This window comes from Sander vitreus, chromosome 13, assembly GCF_031162955.1.
Source record: "Sander vitreus isolate 19-12246 chromosome 13, sanVit1, whole genome shotgun sequence".
Classification (NCBI taxonomy): Eukaryota; Metazoa; Chordata; class Actinopteri; order Perciformes; family Percidae; genus Sander; species Sander vitreus.
This window is the reverse complement of record NC_135867.1, coordinates 18,189,310-18,204,281: the sequence shown is the minus strand read 5'-3', so window position 1 is coordinate 18,204,281 and position 14,972 is coordinate 18,189,310. Positions and strand designations below refer to the sequence as shown.

The 14,972-nt window shown below is 41.5% G+C and overlaps 2 protein-coding genes across 3 annotated transcripts; one reads left to right on the top strand and one right to left on the bottom strand.

Annotated features, from left to right (window-relative positions):
• The first annotated feature begins 1,203 nt into the window (after window positions 1-1,203).
• stk36 (serine/threonine kinase 36 (fused homolog, Drosophila)) lies at window positions 1,204-7,987 on the top strand. The gene is made up of 20 exons (XM_078266589.1): window positions 1,204-1,697; window positions 1,794-1,934; window positions 2,079-2,156; window positions 2,242-2,372; window positions 2,465-2,714; window positions 3,289-3,382; window positions 3,477-3,664; window positions 3,753-3,925; window positions 4,014-4,119; window positions 4,299-4,430; window positions 4,512-4,688; window positions 4,771-4,862; window positions 4,993-5,056; window positions 5,161-5,271; window positions 5,363-5,437; window positions 5,544-5,661; window positions 5,751-5,877; window positions 5,970-6,150; window positions 6,359-7,300; window positions 7,628-7,987. The coding sequence occupies exons 1-20, from the start codon at window positions 1,614-1,616 to the stop codon at window positions 7,721-7,723; spliced, it is 3,360 nt and encodes a 1,119-aa protein (XP_078122715.1). The 5' UTR covers window positions 1,204-1,613; the 3' UTR covers window positions 7,724-7,987.
• A 1,802-nt stretch (window positions 7,988-9,789) lies between these two features.
• Window positions 9,790-14,572, bottom strand: atf5a (activating transcription factor 5a). 2 transcript variants are annotated; one of them, XM_078266411.1, is made up of 4 exons: window positions 14,292-14,572; window positions 12,386-12,634; window positions 10,894-12,094; window positions 9,790-10,802 (listed from the first exon to the last, which is right to left on the bottom strand). In XM_078266411.1, the coding sequence occupies exons 2-4, from the start codon at window positions 12,525-12,527 to the stop codon at window positions 10,616-10,618; spliced, it is 1,530 nt and encodes a 509-aa protein (XP_078122537.1). In that variant the 5' UTR covers window positions 12,528-12,634; window positions 14,292-14,572; the 3' UTR covers window positions 9,790-10,615. The 2 variants fall into 2 exon arrangements, with proteins under 2 accessions (XP_078122537.1, XP_078122536.1); XM_078266410.1 differs by lacking the exon at window positions 14,292-14,572 and adding an exon at window positions 13,590-13,860.
• Window positions 14,573-14,972: the final 400 nt, after the last annotated feature.

The window sequence follows — 14,972 nt, the reverse complement described above, 5'->3', positions numbered from 1 at the left end:
GTGCGCTCAGACCCTGCCTGACTCCATGATCTGCAGAAGTCCATCAAGGCATTACTAAATTGACACTCTTTGCGGAGATGCAATTAATAAAAGTAGGCTACTATTTCATGTCACACAAGTGCAGCAGGCTAGATCAGCAGAAATATGTCCTACTTTTAATATCTAAGAGGCTTTAATTACAAACATTGCATCTTAAATGGAGCTGCAGGAATATTCCAGATAGGCTATGTTAAAATAAGATGAAGACCCTCAGAGCAATGAGACTGATGTGACTCTTTAGCTTCTTCCATGTCATGATCTATTTCTCTTAGTAACTCGCGTACGACATCTAGTGGACAACAACAGAACTGGGATCCTTCAAGATTGTGTGTAGTCTGGTTATTACCATTACAGTCAGGTTTATCCTGTAGTGCAGAGCAGTGGTGGAAAGTAACTAAGTTCATTTACTCAAGTAGGCTATTGTATTTTGGTACAATTTTAAAGTAGCCTACTGATAATGCAAGTTTAGCCTAGGCAACTTCTACTCCATTTCAGAGGGATAGCCTATATTCTACCTTTTATTCAGTTACTAATTACTTTGCAAAATAAATCTTTATTTAGGCCTACAGAACATCAGCCTTTCAAATATATGGATTTGTTATAGACTACCCTGACCAACTGTAAAATGTAGCTACAGTCCTACATGTTAAGCAGCATTAATAATCGGTTTACCAATACTTTGTATAACCTACTTGTACTTATTTTGAATGTTTTGAAGTCAATTTTACTTAAAAAGTAAAGGATCTGAATAATAGGCTACTTTCTCCACCACAGAGGCAAAGGGAGACCCAGGCAGGTGAAAGAAAGGTAGAGAGGGAGAGGTTGAGAGGCAAACAGAGAAATCAGTTTAGGCTACTATCTGTGTAACGGTAGAAGGAGGTTCAACCAGCGTTGTATTGGCTATGAGCACAGGAAATACAGGGGACATATCAAATGTAGTACCAAAGAGTGTTACTTCTATACTCTTTGGTAATACGTGTATTTTGTGTTAAAATTAGTGGATCATCCGGGGTGTGACGCCCTCGTCTCTTCAGATCAGGTCACTCTCCAGCTAGCAGTTTGTTTCATGGTTTGTTGTCCCTTCTCAGGCCGTTGTCAGGAACGCAACAGTGGTTGCTAGGCTAAGGACCCCTGCTTGCGTGTTTTCCACAGAAGAGCCAGTTTTGACTTTTGTATTACAATTTAAATAATGCTTAAAATAACTGTTCGTTGTTAAAATAAGCTAACAAAATGCCACGCATACGAATTCCGAGTATATATCTGCGGCAAGTCTAACTTCATAATGTATTTTGTTCCGTTTGTGAAACGGCAGTTTGACTTCCTCTCTAGCGTTTATCATTTTTGTTGTCACCCTATCCAAAAAGTAGTGGCACACAAAACTAAACTGTGCCGCTCTAAGTTTACATTAGCATCTACACTAGGCTGCTAGCTAGAACTTGGGACTTGTCAAGTTAAAAGTTTTAAATACAAGTACACACGTATCCTGTGTTTGCACGTAAGGAATTAAACTTGTAGCTAGATAACGTACTATTTACCAGTTCTGTATGTTACGTTAGCCTCTGTTCACCGTCGTCATGAACTCGTATCACGTTTTGGAGCTGGTTGGAGAGGGCTCGTTTGGTCGAGTTTACAAGGGAAGAAAAAGATTTACTGGCCAAGTAAGTCGCTTTTGATTGAATGGTTTAATAGCTGTGAGGCTGGTTTGTTTAGCCACCCCGTTTCAACGTTTGTGTAACGTTACCTGTATCAATTAGGTGGTGGCTCTGAAGTTCATGCCAAAGGTGGGTCGTTCTGAAAAGGAGCTACGGAGTCTCAAAAGGGAGATTGAGATTATGAGGGGTCTTCAACATCCAAATATTGTCCAACTCTTTGACAGCTTTGAGACTGACACTGAGGTATGTTTACTATAATCTTTTGTTTAAAATACACAGAATGCCCCTTAGTTGACAAAAGATTGGGTTATTTAAACTTTGATGTACCAAACTAATTATCTTTACGTCATAATCCCATGGCCATACTCCCTTATATCTTTGTAACAGGTTGTGGTTGTAACTGAGTATGCAGAGGGTCAGTTGTTCCAGATTATTGAAGATGATGGGAATTTACCAGAGAGCCAGGTATTCATTTTACAGTGCCAGAGTTATGCCAGACATCAGACTTTTTCTCATGATCAACATGTGTTCACTCTTCCCTTCTTCCAAGGTCCAAGAGATCGCCTGCCAGCTGGTCTCAGCTCTGTATTATTTACACTCCCATCGCATTCTTCACCGTGACATGAAACCACAAAATATTCTGTTGGGAAAAAGTGGGGTGGTGAAACTGTGTGACTTTGGGTAGGTAGATGTTAATTATTATTTCAAAGAAAAAGTAGCTGTATTAATATTTTCCACAAAGATAAACTACATGTGATGCAATCTTGCTGTAGGTTTGCTCGGGCCATGAGCGTCTCCACCTTGGTGCTGACTTCTATCAAGGGAACACCACTGTACATGTCTCCTGAGCTGGTGGAGGAGAAGCCGTATGACCACACTGCTGATCTCTGGTCTCTGGGCTGCATCCTTTATGAACTCCACACGGGGGCCCCTCCGTTCTACACTAACTCCATCTTCCACCTGGTGCAGCTTATAGTGAGAGACCCAGTCAAATGGCCAGACACTATGAGCGACACCTGCACGGTACAGTACAGCTAGGTCTGCTCATGCTGTATCATGTTTGGGTCAAAGCCAGCAACTGCACTGTGTAAAGATGTCATTTCAAAAAGGGCAAGCTGATTAACAGTGAAAAATGAAAGCCGTATCATTCAAATTTTTAGCCAGGTGGCCCAGAGCTGTGCTTAATAGCAGGACCATAAAAACAATTTTAGAAATACTGAGGTTTTGAGTCCAAGTACCACCTCTACACCCCCAACCCAGTACGTACTAGGTTATTTTGAACAACCAAAAACCATTTCTTAAATAATTTGGAGTTTTCCTCATTTTTCTTGGCTTAAAAGTAGTCAAATGTAACATTTTTGTTTCTTTTTGTTTCTTGTCAGTGATGTGTCACTGTCAGGTACAGAAGGTAAACTGCACTCCAGGGGACTCAAGCCCTCACATTTTAGCCAGAAATACGGAGGAAATGTCCCTGGTATCCTCAGTGATAGCTATAGTACATGCCTGCTTAAGGGAGACAATGGATTAGATTTGTTGATGTATGACACACAGAATATATTTCCTTAATCACAGTGCTTATCTTATATTTCCCTTACAGAGTTTCCTAAAAGGTTTGTTGACCAAAGACCCTCAGAAACGGTTGTCATGGCCAGACCTCCTGCACCATCCCTTTGTTGCTGATGGTGTTTTAGGTGATGCTTAAAAAATTCCAAATATGCATTATTATTATAGTATTCTTAGGTCTGATTTTAACTGTTTCATTCCCATGTTGATGTGTTGGCACAGTGGTGTCAGACACATGCGTTTACAGCCCTCTGACAGTCACACCCAGTCCAGACATGATGGCACTGAAACTTCAGCAAGTGGCGGCAAAGACAGTACCGACTCCTGGAGAGAGCAGATTATTGCGAAAAGCCAGGGAACAGACGGACAACAGTAACAGAGGGAAACCAGTAGGCAGCGACAATGGGAAAGTGAGTCACAGAGGGATTTTTCAATTCTTAAAATGAGTCACATGGAAATTCATGGAGGAGTTTTATGCTGTTCTATGTACGTTAACAGAAAAAGAAGGATGGAGCGGGAAATGAAAGGGCCAAGTCTGGGATGGCAGCAGCATCCCCTAGAGCCAAGCCCCCCTCCAGTGATGTCTCCGTTACCTCCGTTCACTCGGTCATGACAGCTGCCAATCAAAGCCTCAACCCAAAGAATCAAGCCTTTGTGAGATCAAAACACAGGTGTTTATGGAAGTTCAGAATGAAGATATAATATACTACCAAATCAGATTGAGGTGTGTGTTCACACTTATGGACATTTCCTCTGCAGGGGTCAGATCAGCAGGGACTATGAACAGGAATTCCCCTCTGTAGAGGTTGGGCCACGACTAGTGCAGAGATGCAATGAGGACAGTCAGACAACACTGCACGTGGAGGTCAGTGCTTTTTCTGCTGCTTTTTATAGTGATAGAGACATTCACCATTAAGAAAATGTGTCTCGTTTCATAATATAGAATGCACATTTTCTTCCAGTAGCAAATCTGCCCTGGTAATAAAAAAACAGTTTGCTATCTAAAATGTGTCCTACAGTATCAATCATTTCTTGTTCTTTCAGGATTTTGACAGTGAGGATTACTGGGAGAAACTGGCTCAAGAATCTGATCCAAGCAGCCAGCAGAGAGAACTATTAAACTACAGTGCCATTATACCTCAACTTAAATCCAAGATCCTGGCATTTAAAGCTCAGGTATTTAGGTACAATTTTTAATAAAGCTAGCATAAATTGATTTTTCTCTCGAAGTTTTGCATTTTTTTTTTGTTTGGTCAGCCAACAGGTGGCGTTGTTGAAGAAGTGTGGCGAATTCACCTACCGCTGAAGGTCTTACGCAACCTGGTTCTGTCCTCTGACCTCGAGAAGTCGTACCACATTGGTCATGAACTCGGACTACCCCATGTCCTCTTTGACCTAGTCCATGATGCTGTAGAAAACTCAAACTTCATCAAGGTTAATGCTCACCAATTTCAACAATGCACTATTCCTGCAACCGTATTCCTGACTTTTGTTCTACTTTTTCTCCCATGCTCAGCAACCATGGAGTGTGCCGGCACTTGGAGAATTGATCGTTGTGCTCATGATCTACTGGGAGAAGCACTGTGACTGGGTGGAAGAAGATCATAGGTTTGATTATTCCTTTACTTCACTGAAGCTGATTTAGTTGATTTGTTGAATGTTATATGTATACAAGTACAACTATCATACATCACAGTCTTTCAACTATTGCAGCTCATCATCTGTTCTCTTACTGTAGACTGGAAGAGTTCACCAAGCCTTTTATCACAATTCTCAGTCAACCCAACTTCATTCCTTTGGCAGTAAGTACTCGCTGAAGTTAGTATGCAGAGTGACTGGTAATTAATTGTGGAGTATATAGCTTGTCAGTTCTCTGACGCAGTTGATTTTGTGATCTGTTCTTTAGCCTCTGGCAGCCTCAGTTTTGTCTCTGTTGACACAACACGGTGTTCATGTCAAAGTTGATATGGACAATTTAACCACCTTGCTGAAAAACCTGCTTTTGGACTCAAATGAGGTACTGAATCTGCGAGAAGTTATTTGGCAATATTTCACAGTTTTTGAAGCAAGTTTATAGTGATCCACAATTGTCTTCTCTGACTTGTCAGCCCCAGCTGTCTCTTCCTTCTGGCCTCGGACTCTGGGATGGCCTTCTTTCTTTACTCCTGCACACACTGTCTGAGGTCAGACGATAACTGCAATGTGTAAAAACAATTGGACTGGATGGATACCAGAGATAGACCTGCAATGTCTTCCTCTGAGGTTTGCCTCTCCTTTTTCTTTTAACAGCATGAAAATGGCTCTGGATCTTCAAGTTTAGATCCAGTAATGTTTCTGGATCTATGGAAAACAATTGGCACTTCACTAGCAAGGAAAACACCAGGCACGGACTTCTATTCAGCAAATGGTAAATATATATATGTGTCTTATGAGGCCCACCATATTAAAAAAGAAAACACTTAGTGTCTGTCTTTACTCATTTTATTTTTACAACAGGGCTGCATTCCTTTCTGTCTGTTGCGCTGGTTGTCTTCACCAAGGATCCATACTCATGCGCTCCTCTGTTGTCTGAGCGTGAATCAGAATGTGTATACACTCTTGTTCGCCTGCTGGGCACTGACTGGTTAGTGTTCCGTTTTCTTAACGTACCATCAATCTTAGAGCAGCACAGCTACAACGCCTGGAGCTAACAATAACATCTTTTGTACCCTACAGTCTTCATTTGTGTGATGAAGGCAATCCTGGGAGACTTGAGGTGGCTCTGAGTCACGACAGCCTGTCCGTGTTAAGCTGCCACTTGTTGTGCTTTCCATTTGCTCTGGACCTGCATTCACACACCATGTCCACGATTTTACAGTTGTATGACAGTTGTGGTATTATTGCAAGCCTCCTGCAGGTGAGGGCCTTCCCATGCTCCAATAAAGACCTAGCTGACAAACATATTTATCTGATGCAACACAGGATAACTCTTGCAATAGGCTCAGCTACACACTACTGTACATCTTAATGTCTCTGTACTTTTGTGAGAGCATTGTGTTGTTTGGTGACGGCTGTTTGATCTGTGACGAGCTGTCTGAATGATTTAGTTTTTTGTGCTTTGGCAGGTAATACAAACTCTTCCTCCTCCGCTATTAGAGCTGCCTCTCTCCCTGCTCAGCCGTTTGCTCCTGTGTGACCCCGAGCGCTCTCTTTCCCGCCTCGGAAAAGCTGCTGGTGTTTTTTTTGCGCCACCCAAAAACAGCCAGCTCACTGCCTCCAAACACCAGACTCCGCGAAGCAGAACTGCCAGCTCTCTGCTCTCTGACTTGCTGCAGCTGGATGTGCTGTGGGATTCTGCCGTGGAGCTCTTAACTCTGTTGTCCCAAGTAGCACGTTGTTCCCCTTGGCCCGCCCGACTTCAGCTTCACCTTGAAGAATCAGCGCTGCACCAGGCGCTGGCTCACTCTAATGACCAGATCAGGGCTGCCACATGCAGACTTTTGGGAAATTTGTATCCATTCAGGCCTCCTACACTGCACACCCTGCAACCTGACATTTTCAAAAGCATGATAGACTGTCTTGATGATTCCTGCATGGCTGTCCGGCGGATGGCTTGCAGGGCAGTCGGGAACTGGTTGGGATATATTGCAGCAGGGGCAGGTTTTAAAATGGGTAGGTTCAATGGCAAGGGCGGTGACACTACAGGGCGGGACGAAGGGAAGGAACAAAATAAACACACGTGTTCACAAAGTGATGGTGCAGGAGATTTGGCCTCTATAGTAGAACAGGGAGTGGACGATAAGGAGTGGCGCAGGTGGATAGAGGAAGCCAGGAGGACGGCGGCCATGCTGGCGCCTCTGATCACTGACCCTGATGCCCTAACACGTCGGCACTGTTGTGCAGCCCTGGGAAACCTAGTAAATTTTGATGGTGCTGTGTCCTTGCTGTTGAAGGAAGACATGTCCAGCTTACTTCTGAGAGCCGCATGCATGGATTCCCATAATGCAGTGAGGCAAGCTGCCATAGCAACCCTGTGCCTGTACAGCGAGCAGGACGCAATACGTCAGGTAATAAAATGAACCGGTTACAGGACGGCAGATGTCTGTTTCTGTTTTTAGAATTACTTTTTTGGAATTGTTGCATGTAATTACAAAATATACAACATATTAGCTGCAAGATTACATTTAGTTTCTTTATGGAAGAAAACAATTCACACTACTTTCCTTTAATGTTTTCAAGCCACGCTTCTATTTGTTTACCCGTCATAGTTCATTGCACATTCTTTCATGGGTTATACCTGTCATGGGTTATACCTGTCATACTTCTGTGCATGTACTGTAAACATGTATACAGATGTTTTCTAGTTAGTCACTTTCTTTTGCATATATTTGAAGGTCCTGAGATCCCTCGATGCCAGCAAGAAACTTCTTCAGGCTTCACAACATGCACCTCCACAATGTGACTATCATCAGCTCATCAGCCAGCTGTAAGTGAGTCCAGTTCAGTAAGAATGATAGCAGATTTAAATGACGTGTAAATAATTCTTCTCCTTTCTTACTTTACAATACATCTCCCTTCTGTCTTAAGCAGTGTGAGGTCTACACAAATCAAATCATACCCCATTTATTATTGTTCTACAGTTGTTTTATTTAAAGGTGCAAATAAAAAGTAACTTTTCTTAATGGATATCTTTGTTGGCAAAAAACAACTAAAACTGTGGCTATGTGTTGAAATAAAACACTTTTTTGTTGGTACTGTTATCTTACGTGTCATTTAATCACCCCAGTTCAAATTTCATAAGAAAAACATATTGTAACTTTCATCGAAATTCCATACTTAGGCAGATTTACTTTTTAATTGGAGAAACTGTTATTTTTTTACATTTCGTACTCCCCGATAATAATCACGACATGTAGGTCGGGGTAATAAACTTTTGCATTGGAAATGTCTCTCTGCTGCGCAGCAGCGCAGGTTGTAGTTTTTAGACAGTTTGGTTGTGTTCAGTGTAGCGCACGTCATAGATGTTTAGAGATCGTGTTTTCTTACCCGAATTGACCGTTTAAAGGTAGAAGGTGTCGTCTGTTTGTACGGATTTTAAAGCTTTTTGAGGCATTTTGATAAAAATAAGATCGCCTTGATTTATTGAACTGCCGGGCCACTGCGAACAGTATTTTTGCAAATCGCAAAGCATTCTTCGGCGGGTTGGACGTTAATTGTTCATTTCTTTTTTAAATTGTTCATTTTGCAGCGTAAACAGGACTAAACAAGAAACGCTCGGCTCAATAATGCTGATAATAATAATTCCTCTCAGTAGTTGTGTGGGCCGCGGGCTCTGATCAAAAAGGAGCGCTATCGGCGTCCATCAGGGCCTGCAGGTTTGAACTTTGCTTTGCCTAAAAACAAGGATTTTTACATTTAAAAAAAGGCGCGATTTGTTTTCAAGATCGATTTGACTGGCGGCTTGTTTGATTATTAAAACAGTCGGTGCAGGTAATTAATTTCCAGTCAATTCCCCAACTCGGAGAGGAAACCTGAAAAAACCACAACGGACTGAGTTGATGACACACTTTATTTTTTAAAGGGAAAAACAACTTGACGGCACACAAAGGAAATATGCATTAAATTAACATGAAATTACAAAGCGGTACATGTGCTGTCACATATTTTTGGTTTTAACAATCGGAGTTGATAGTACACCGCAGGAAGGTCAAACAATGTGACATGAATCTCTTGCCAAAAACTGAATAAAATATTGCAAATGAATGTCTATAAGTCAGCGTTAATATCCAAGATTGTCTTAAAATGAATATGCATAGAAAAGAAAGCTATCCTCAGTATGGGCATGTTTAACAGTAACAGTGGTTATTTGTTTAGCAGCAAATCAAATTGGAAAATAATGTATCCTCTTACGCCAACGCAAACACTGCAAAAGCCTTAACAAATAACCTAATGAGATTTTTCAGTTAATTTTCTACAAAGGAAAGGCTAACACACTTCACTCCCTGAACATACAAACGTTGTTACAAATTAGTGCAGATCAGCCAGAGGCCTATACAACTTATTGCTTTAACAAGCACTTTAGAGGAAGAATCCCCGACTTATTTCTGAAATCCTACATTTTCTACTTTGTTTATGGAAAAACATGCAAAAGGAGGCTGCTAAAACTCCACTATATATTTGTACATAAGGAAAACCATATATATATTTTTTTTTTACCTCAATAGTGAAATCTTTACCATGTAAAATGAAGGACAGAAGTCTCCTGCCATGAATCATCCACTGGCATTTGTAGGACAGGAGGACAAATTGCATATCCTGAGCTGCAAAATAGATTGTATAATTTGCCATATGCAATAGAAGAACATTTTACAAAGTGTTACAAAAACAACAAAATGTCAGTTTCCACTTTCAAAACAGTATAAATGATAAACTAGTTCTCTTTTGGTCACATAATCTATGATTTGGATGTTATGCTGGAAACAATGGGTGATTTGTTACATTAAAGTAATGCAAATGGGGGGGGGGGGCGCAATTGTAAATAATGTATGTATATATGTATATAAATAAAGGAACTACATGCTCAAAACATCCAAATCCCTTTAACTATATATATATATAGGGCTGCATTAAACCTCAGTCAAAGGCTTTGCACTAAAAAATTGGAATAAAATGTAACTACAGTTTTGAGACATTTTTGCTAAGGTTGATGACGAAAAGTCGTTTGCTCTACTGTACATCAGCCGTTCTTTCTGCAATTGTAAAAGTCAATACATCTTCAAGCGCAATTCTAATATTTTTAAATATTCATAGCAATTGAAATAACATTTGCTGTTCAAGGGAGGCGAGAAATGATTCTAGAAAAGTATTTGGTGTGAAAGATATGTTCAAAATGAAATGATGCAGTTTCACATGTTGACACCAACAACATAGTATTTGACGACTTCAACTATCAAAAAGGGTGGTACAGTAATTGTAAATAAAACTTTAAAATAGAAAAACAACATGTAGTTCTATTGCTGACATCAATTCCAATGTAAGGCTGTTAAAAATATTAGACCTGCATAATGAATAACGTTACTTATTCAGAGATAACCGTATTTCAATTAGTAGATCCACGCAGTGTGAGATCTATTAAAAATGATTGTCATTTAAAGCATTGCAATGCCACAGTGCAGGCTCAAGTGATTAGAGTGCGATGCAAGCAATGGAAGCATTGGATAGTGTTGATTTAAAATGTAAAAAAGAATTCACATTAGCAAAGCATGCATTTACCCCACCCGCAATGAAAAAAAACATTCTATTCTGCACAATCTTAAAGACACAAAAAAGCGCCACATTTTCCCTGTTACACCTTCTTAAAAGGTACTTGCAGGAGCTCGGTGTTACGCTGTGGTGTCCTGCTTGAGCCTTTGGCTGCGGGCCTTGTAAACTTCAATCAGCAGGTCTTTGACATACTGGATTTCACGTTCTACAGACTCTGCCTTGTCTCGGAGCTCCCGGTTCCTCCCTTCAAGGCCATGCAACTGTTCCTCCAAAGAATCTAGCTCCGCCCTTTTTCGCTGCCGATACCTGCATTAAGCAAAACAAAGATTAATTGCAGTTCTTTACCTGTGAATTCATGTTGAACGTTATATTTCATCAAGCAGAAGCTAAAACTTACCTGTGTGCGGCAGTTTTGTTCTGATCTCTCTTCTTCTGTTTGCGCTCGCCACCTTCAGCCGGAATGAGGTCCTCTTCGTATTTCATAGCACAGTGCTCCTTCAGCCTGCATGCTTGTCTGTGCCCCGAAGACTCCGAGTTCAGACTCTCCCTAGCCATTAAAAGACACTCTGGGCCCTGATCCTCCAGGAAATTACAGTGTAAATCATGTTGCCCTATCTGATTGTTGGAATGATGTTGACTCTCTGATTTCAGCTGTTCGTTGATGTTGCCTAAGAAGCTATGATAGGCCTCAGACTGTGGTGTTGCTGGAAGATAAAAACCTGCACTGCCCTCTGTTTTCCAAGAAACAGTGGCTTTTGTCACCTCCACACTACTTTTGATACTATTCAGCACTTCGTTGTTACCAGTGCCTCCGCTGACCTCCCTCATGCTATACATCAGCAGATCCTCTTTCTTGTGCGGAACATCAAGTGATGCACCAAAGCCAAATCCACCACCAACAACCTTCGCACCACCTATGACATTTTGACTGAAACAGCAATTTTTCTCGTCTTTTGGTAAAACGGCACATCTTCTGACCTCGACTGCACTACCCAGAGAGTAGCTTTTCTCTACCAGCTGCTCGTCCTCTACACAGTCATAGTTACCTGTAAGGGTCACCGCTGAGTTACCTAAGTTACTTCCTTTGGAACTCAACAAACTGTTGTCATAGCCTTCACTGAACCTTACACCATCAGGAAGTCTTTTCCTAACACACCCAGTGGGGCGACTGCAGCTGTACGGGGCGTGTCTTGGAATTTTGGATCGCCCAATGGGACCACCACAAATACTCAGCAGGTCCAGTTCTCCGGTTGCCAGGGTAACAAGGAGTGGACTGGATTCTGATTGGTTGGATGTAGAGTATGATGCATATGGCAGCTGACTAAATGGCTGAGGACCCGCCGGCAGTGGACCCCTGTCACATTTTCCCAGCCTGGGCCCTTTCTCTGGCAGTGGTTCAGACAGAAAGTAATCCTCTAGTTGAGCAAGTTCCTCTTGCAGCAGAGAGGTCATGACCTCCAAGTCAGAGGGCACCTGGATATCATTCTGAAGGGGTGAAGGGGGAAGGGAGGCATTGGTGGAGGAGGGAGGGGAAGGAGGGTTCGGGAGGTACGAGGAGAAATCCACTTCTTCCGTCATCCAGTCAGTGAGACCATCACCTATCGAGGAGAGGGAAAAAAATGCAATTGTTAAAAGCTAAATAACAACGTTCATGCAAACATTATAAAAAATATCAATCACCCAACATTGCACGTAGCAGTTTTCCAAAGGCATAATCTGATCGACAATAGTAAATGCGACCAAGATTTTTTCAAAATATAGTTGCAGCATAGCAACGTATTAGGCGTAGCTAGTTTTTTACTTACTGTTCAAGAAGGACGAATGTGCTGCAGTGCCGAGCCCACCTGAAATGGGGAAAAATATAAAAAAGCGTACTCGCTGCAACTCACCAATTAAATGCTGACTCTCCTCTGACACCTCCCCCCTGCACCCCTGTGATTGGCTGTGGTTAGCCTGTGGGTGAGAGAGAGCGAGGGGGTCTGCCGGGCAGACATGAAGAGTCTTCCAAACAGGAGCTGATGTTGCCATCATATTGTCTGTTGGTGCTTTGATTCAGTCCAAGTCCAAGCATATGCTGAGAGCAAGCAGGGTCTGACAGATGGGCCACAGAGAGCACGGATGGGTGAGCATAATGAAACCTGAAGGGTAAACAGAAACATGGATCAGAAACATGCTGCTAAAAAGATGCAACTTATTCACTCGACCAGGAATTAGGAATGTCACTCTTGCTGCCCTCAGCAAGTTTCTCAACATGACTGAATCTGTTGACAGATGGGTTACAATGAAGAAATCACCTGCAGGTCAACATGTAAGAATCATGGGGTCTTGAGCAATAAGAATATTAATGCTCCAAAAAAAGGGTAATTTATATAAAATATCAATTTAAAACTGAATCAAATATAAATTATTTCAAAAACCAAACCTCAGAATTGACACAGTAAGTGAGACACTATTGGTAGCTGGGTCCTTTGAGCTTTGAACTCCCTCAAAGCAAAATGCACTTGAAGTCCTCAAAACACGTGGGACCTAGTGACGTTGTTAACAGCCCAACTGTTGTCAAGAAGAACGAGAGTAACTCTCTAAGTGAGAGACACCCTGATCATTAAATCGGATTTATGCAGATCAGCTGCTTCTAATCGCATGTTCCTTTTGAATTAATCACCTCTGTTTGACCACTTAAGCAGTTTAGTGGACAATAATGTTGTATTTAAATTGAAACCTGGCAAGGCAGGCAACTGAAAGTGAGAGAAATGTGTTATCTCCACTGTACAGAACATGCTGGAGCATATACATTTACATTAAATATCATACCATCACATAACACAGCTATCTGATATAGCCTATTAACCCTGCACAATGTTATCAAAGCAATCCAAAACATACCTAGAATGAACACCTTAAATGAAGATTAAATATTTAGGCAAATAATTGAGGATGTCAAAATAGAAGAAAATGTATAAAGCAGAGAAACCAGCCAAAGAACGAACCGCTCCGCAACTGTAATCACTTGTGACACGCAACCAGATACAACAAATACAATACAAAACAGAAACAAACTTGACACATGGATAGCGAGTAGAGAGTTTGACTTACTCCATTCTTGCAGAAACAAGGTAGCACTTTGGGGTGCGTTGCTAAAGCAAAGCACGATTTATTTTCGGGTCCAACAACTTCACGAGTTTAAAGAGCCATATTTGAGCTCGGAATATCCTAGACAGCGCAAAAGGACGAGTTGTTGCTTTGTGGTCGACCTGTAAACTGAGGAGCTGCTTAATTGTGAGAAAGCATCAGTTCATTCACACCTAGCAACCAACTGCGTCACCAGGACAAACCGTGCTGCCGAGTGTATCCCTCCGCCCCCACCCGCCGCGGCTCATCGAAGGACGTCCCACAAACTCACCGCTGGGCTCCGTTATAAAAGTAGCCTACATTTACTCGTTCCTTAATGCTGGTTTCAAAAGTACCACCACCCCTAAGTATGTTATGATTAGTTCCCTGCATTACTGTTGTAATACAGCCACAACATGAGGATTGCTTTCAAAATAATAAAAAAAAACAAAAAAACGGTAGCCTAATTAAAAAGGAAACATAACCGAAAAAAAGTTAATAGAAAGGCAACCAATGTAACAAAAATAAATGAAAACAGTGTAGGCTATAGTCGACTGTCCTGTGACAACTAATGACATATCTTTAAAAGCTCAAGGTTTGTTTAGTCAGAGAAGAAACACTAATTCAGGGTCAATTATTCAGTGAAACTTGACATTTCGAAGCGGAAAGCAAATAAGTGGTTCTCACTTGTTATAGTGATATCATCTCAGTAGTAGGCCTAATTCGAAAAGTAATCACAATGTGTAACGCGTTACCATAGAGCGCGTTAAAACCTTGTCATTGTTTTTTCTATAACTCGTGTTGAGGCAGTACCAGGGAAATAGTAAGGGCAGTACGTCCGTTTCTGAGCTCGACGGCGTAACATAGATTTACGTGAACACGGCTCTCAAATACGCACGAATACAGTTCCGAGATTGTACTTTACTATGTGCCATGGTATTGTTTTGAAAGGGGTCTAGTTGATTCACAACGCACTTTGTTGTTACAGTTAGAAGTCTGTTGCATCTCCATTGCATCAGTGGTCCATGCTCAGAGCGATTGGCTGCATGTACTCAGACTGCCGTTCTGTCATTGGTTCGATTCGGCTACATGTGACATTTGATTGGTCTGTGGTAGGCAAGGCAAAGCATCACTGTTTTGTTATCTTTTTTTCTGCAATGCAGACTGTGCACATGTTTCAGGTAAACAAACCGGGCGTGGATATCCATACTGCAGTTTTTAAAGCTGAGAAAAGCTATTTGTGTTACAGTATTACCAAACAGCTTGTGGTAATCAAGTCTGTCTGACTGATTATACTGTTGAGAAAACTAAATAAGAAAGCATGTCATTTAATCCTGGACTTAAAAGATAGAATAGGAATCCATGTTG

Bases quoted from the DNA above. Each gene is read 5' to 3' on its own strand.
- stk36 (XM_078266589.1), top strand. From the start codon at position 1,614: ATGAACTCGTATCACGTTTTGGAGCTGGTTGGAGAGGGCTCGTTTGGT. The intron at 3,383-3,476 runs GTGATGCTTAAA...GTGTTGGCACAG, and splicing joins TGTTGCTGATGGTGTTTTAG to TGGTGTCAGACACATGCGTT. The intron at 4,431-4,511 runs GTATTTAGGTAC...TTGTTTGGTCAG, and splicing joins TCCTGGCATTTAAAGCTCAG to CCAACAGGTGGCGTTGTTGA.
- atf5a (XM_078266411.1), bottom strand. From the start codon at position 12,527: ATGATGGCAACATCAGCTCCTGTTTGGAAGACTCTTCATGTCTGCCCG. The intron at 12,095-12,385 runs GTGAGTTGCAGC...TCTCCTCGATAG, and splicing joins GGAGAGTCAGCATTTAATTG to GTGATGGTCTCACTGACTGG. The intron at 10,803-10,893 runs GTAAGTTTTAGC...TGCTTAATGCAG, and splicing joins AACAAAACTGCCGCACACAG to GTATCGGCAGCGAAAAAGGG.